We start from the raw sequence: 4,747 nt of genomic DNA on the forward strand, positions 1-4,747 counted from the left end.
GATGACTGGATCTGTCTGGAGCAACCAGATTTGCTATTTGTTTGTTGCTGTGGGGAAAATGTGCACAGTAAAGTTTTTTCCCTAAAGATTCTCACACACCTCCACGAATACATTTCTCACTCCCCAGAGGGAACCCGCTTCCCTCCTCCCCCAGTGTGAGAACTTCTGGACTAGATTATGTAATGGCTCTTTCTGGCCTTAAATTGTTATCTTTGCTTCAATTTGAACAAGTTGCTCATCTGAATGTTGATAGACAGTCAACAAGGATAGACGCTGGACAAAAAGAATCAGGATTGTCACAGTAAAACCAGGATATATGGTCTCTCTACCCTCTAAACCAGATCCGTTCTTGTCTTCGGGTGAATCTCACAATTGTCCCACTCTTTGTGCTGTGAACAGCACCCCATCTATGCTAAAAGCTTATCACCAAGCAGGTCTGACAGGATGCAACAGTCTCTTCCCTTTGGGTGCTTGTGACCAGTCCTCCTTAAAACCAAGTTCATTAGCAAACAGCACAAAGCATTAGAGAAAATGTTTTTTAAGTACCAAGCAGTTGTCACATGTCTGCACTCATCCATCTCATGTATCACTACAAGCTAAGTTAGACAGGCTTTGCTCTGGAGATAGAGGAACAGAACTAGCCCAACTTACATTCTTTTAGGAAGCCAAGGAGCATTGTCCCATCTGTTTGCCCCTTTCCTGTGGAAGCAGCCTTTGCTGAAACCTGTGTGAGCCTCGGCCCAGTCACCACAGTGCTCAGCCATGTCCATGTTACAGGGCCAATGCGTGAAGCTGACCTTTGCCCTCAGACTGCTTTCTCCCAGCCAGACCATCTAAGATGAGGCCCCCATGGCCGTTGATCCATAGTTTGGCAGTTAGACTCATTCAGCCTCAATGGCTGGCAAACACTGGTCCCATGACTGTGCTGAAACTCCCAGCGATCCTGTGATGCTCCAACACTCCCTCAGAAATTCACTACCTACCCCTCACTGTCACCCCTGAGCATCCCCACATTAGCCACAGACACCAAGGGGCCGGAGTCATGGGGCTTCCCAGAAGCCAGCTGTCACAGGGGGCTGTGGTCAAAGGCCTTTCATAGACAAACGTCAGGGATGTTGCTCTGTGGAACCCTGACACAACCCTGATCTTAGGGTCTCAGAGTATCTCAGCACCTTGAATGTATTTATCCTCCCACCACCACTGTGAGGCAGGGCAAGACTATTATTGACCTGTGCAGAGGCTCAGAGAGACCCTGCCCTTCCCTGTATGGCCCTTGCAAAGACTTACTCTCAGCCTGGGATACTTAAAACAAAAGCCACCTTTGTGGGGCCGCATTTATTCAGTCTTCTCCAAATCACAGGCTTTCCTACTCTCTGACCCCATCCTCATCCCTTACTCAGGAACCCGCCACTGCCCTGATTCCTGCAGTCACGGTTGGGCTTCCCACCTGGAGAGGGGGTGGAGCCTTGGGTAAAGGGAAGTAGTAGAGGTAGGGATTCGGGGAGGAGACAGGGAAGAGGGAGAGGCCTCAGGGGAATAGGATCCAGGAAGGAATAAGTGGCTGTTGCCATTCCTTGTGTTTTTCGTCTTCCGTATCACCAGCGCTGGAGCCAGGTGATGAACTGATCCATCACTGGATGAAGGCCCTGATTATCCTCGCACGAAGGTGCTTGCTTTTCACGCTGTACACGATTGGATTAATCAGGGGCGGGAACAGCATGTAGACGTAGCCCATGAAAATCTGAAGCAAGTGAGAAGAGCTATTCCCAAACCTGTGTATCACAGCCAGGCTGATCAATGATGTATAGAAGACCAGGACAGCGCAGAGGTGGGAGACGCAGGTGTTCAGTGCCCTGAGGCGCTCTGCGCGGGACGCGATGCTCAGCACTGTCTTGAGGATCATCACATATGAGAGAAAAATAAACATTGAGTCCAACCCCACTGTGAAGACTATTGTGAACAAGCCATAGATACTGTTCACTGTGATGTCTGAACAAGCCATCTTCATGACCTCCTGGTGCAGGCAGTAGGAATGGGAGAGGACATTGGCTTGACAGTATTGGAACTGTTTCAGGAGAAAAGGGAGTGGGAATATTTGGGCCACTGATCTTAGCATAAAAACCAGTCCTATCTTAGCTATTCTCGGTGGAGTTAAGATGGAAGCATATCTCAGCGGGTCACGGATCGCGACAAAGCGGTCAAAGGCCATCAACAAGAGCACAGAGGATTCAATGAATGAAAGCGAGTGGATGAAGAACAGCTGGGCAAAACAGGCACTGAAGCTGATCTCCCTAGAGTTAAACAAGTATATGCCCAGTATCGTCGGCATGGTGGCTATCAATAAGGCAAGGTCTGTGACGGCCAACATGGAAAGGAAAATGTACATGGGCTCATGGAGGCTTGGATCTGTTTTTATAATGAACAGAATGACTGAATTTCCTACCATTGAAATAATATACATTAAGCAGAAGGGGATAGAGATCCACAGATAGACATCTTCCCACCCAGGTATCCCGGAGAGAAGGAATACTGCAGAGTCAAAGTTGGTGTCATTGACAGCTGACATAATGTACTGGGCAGGTCCAAGGAGTTTGGAACTTTCATTCCTGAAAGGAAAAAGAACAAGAGACTAGACGATATTTAACGAGACATCTTTCTGCTCTCAGTGCAAGTCTAGAGACTCCAGGAGCTCAAGGAAGATGAGCAAAAACAGTCTTGGATTTACATCACCGATAGGATGATAGGCACTGCCAGACTGGATCAGAGCTACAGTCCATCTAGCCCAGTAACCAGTGGCCAGTTCAAAGTTTCCCCCTGAAACCCACTACTTAGACATATTTTGTGCTGTAAATCAGGAAGGTTTACACCCCTTCCAAGACGTTTTCAAAAACATCCTCACTACTATAATTGTATTATCCAGTCCCTCTTTGAATCCTGCTAAGCTCTTGCCCCCTGCTACCTGGTGGCTGGGAGTTCCACAGCCTACTTGAGTACTGTGTGATTTTACAATTGAGACATTCTCTTTCTGGCCCTCCACTTCTGAGTTTGGCCCACTGTATCATGACCTGTGGGTAATCACATTGCAAGTGCATGGTGAAAACAGTCATTGTATTTATCTTTCCTCCATTGAAGCTATTTATAAACGTGTTTCATTGCCTCATTAGATAGATAATTATTTTCTCCACTCCTGAGAGTTATAAAATTGACTTCAATGGTGTCACTCCAGATTTATATGTGTAAATTCGATCAGAACCAGGCTCTATTAAGTTTCCCTTACCAAATGCTCCTGGTGATACACTCTGACCTCCAAGAATACCTCCAAGACAAGCTGAAGTGCTTTGCCTGCCCAGCATTGACTGAATCCAAAGAGTTCAGTCATTCTACAGGGTTCTCTTCATCCTCACAGGACTCGTATCCTCTCCCCATGGAAGGGTCTGTAGATATTTGGCAATTTACAAGCTAACAGAGACAGTTACTACAGCTGGGCAGGGGAGGAGTTGGTGTGAAAAATGGGTGAATAGTGCAAACACTATTTTTGAACTAATATCTAGTTGAGTGTGCAAGTTACTACAACCATTCCCATGTAACAGGTGATGAGTGTAAATTATATATATCCACTGTACCACTCCCCTTTGCTGCACCTCAGCTCTTCTCTTTGCTGAAACACAGACCAGCACTTTTGTTCTCTCAAGACTTTTTGGTAAATCTTGCACATTTATTGAAGATTTACTGAATACACGGCCCTGAATGTAAATTTTCAAAACAGCTTTTAGTCAGTTACCGGAGACAGTATCATACTATCCACTGAAGAAAGAGTTAATAGCACAAACCCATTGTACACAGTATTTTGAGTACTTCTGAAATACTTTCTAAAAGCAAAAGCTATTAAGAAGTAAATAGCTCTGTAAACTGCTCCTTCCTGAAGAGATTCCAACAACTCTGCTGCTGGCTTTTGATATCCAAACAATTCATGAAAGTTTGGTTTGTAATATTTGTATTACAATGAACAGTTCCAGCATAACATTTACACATCTGAATTCTAGTGCACGCATGTGAACCCATTTGTTTGCCTCATCTTTCAGAGGTGATTTCTCAGGCTAGAGTGGGACTCAAAATCTGTCATCTGGATTTCTTCAGAACCTGAAAAGATCCCAGCATCTCAGCCCTCATTCAGTCTCTTGTCAACAAACAAAAGTCTAGTAGCTCCTCTGTCCCTGGGTTAATAGCTGACTGGTTTCCCTCAGGTTCTGTTCTGTCAGTCTGTAGCCTGTATCTGGAGTGGCTGCAGACATTGGGGTCGGTATAGAAAATATTCATTCACTGAGCTCTCACTCCAAAGTACGTAGTGACCTCAGCACCTGTTATTCAGGCACGATGGGGGTTTGCAGGAAGTGGATTTCAAAGTCAAATACAGGAGTATTCATGGAAATGGAACTTTCCATTTCCCACAGGAAAGAAGTCTATTGCTCTCTCTCTCTCTCGCTCTCTCTCTCTCTCTCTCTGACAGTCTAGGACGGTATTTATCAAATAGTTAGCCCCCGATAATGGCATTGGGTCAGACATGGAGTGGAGCTGCCATAATGAATGTGGATGTTAAACCCAGTTCTTGGGATGTTTGCTGTATAGAGACATTGGGTTAACTATGGGGACATTTATGCTATGGCTATAGTGTGTGAAACCAGTCTGGCTCATCTTAGTTTAACAGCCGGCTGGTGGGGAAAAAAGCAGGAAGGGAAGCAAGAGCTGA

General features: G+C 45.6%; 1 protein-coding gene across 1 annotated transcript; it reads right to left on the reverse strand.

Annotated features, from left to right (window-relative positions):
* Window positions 1-1,630: 1,630 nt before the first annotated feature.
* On the reverse strand, window positions 1,631-2,566 carry LOC144279528 (olfactory receptor 51G2-like). The gene has a single exon (XM_077841079.1). The coding sequence runs from the start codon at window positions 2,564-2,566 to the stop codon at window positions 1,631-1,633; it is 936 nt and encodes a 311-aa protein (XP_077697205.1).
* Window positions 2,567-4,747: the final 2,181 nt, after the last annotated feature.

Source organism: Eretmochelys imbricata, chromosome 1, assembly GCF_965152235.1.
Source record: "Eretmochelys imbricata isolate rEreImb1 chromosome 1, rEreImb1.hap1, whole genome shotgun sequence".
Classification (NCBI taxonomy): Eukaryota; Metazoa; Chordata; order Testudines; family Cheloniidae; genus Eretmochelys; species Eretmochelys imbricata.

Coding starts and splice junctions, on each gene's coding strand:
- LOC144279528 (XM_077841079.1), bottom strand. CDS start 2,566: ATGTCAGCTGTCAATGACACCAACTTTGACTCTGCAGTATTCCTTCTC.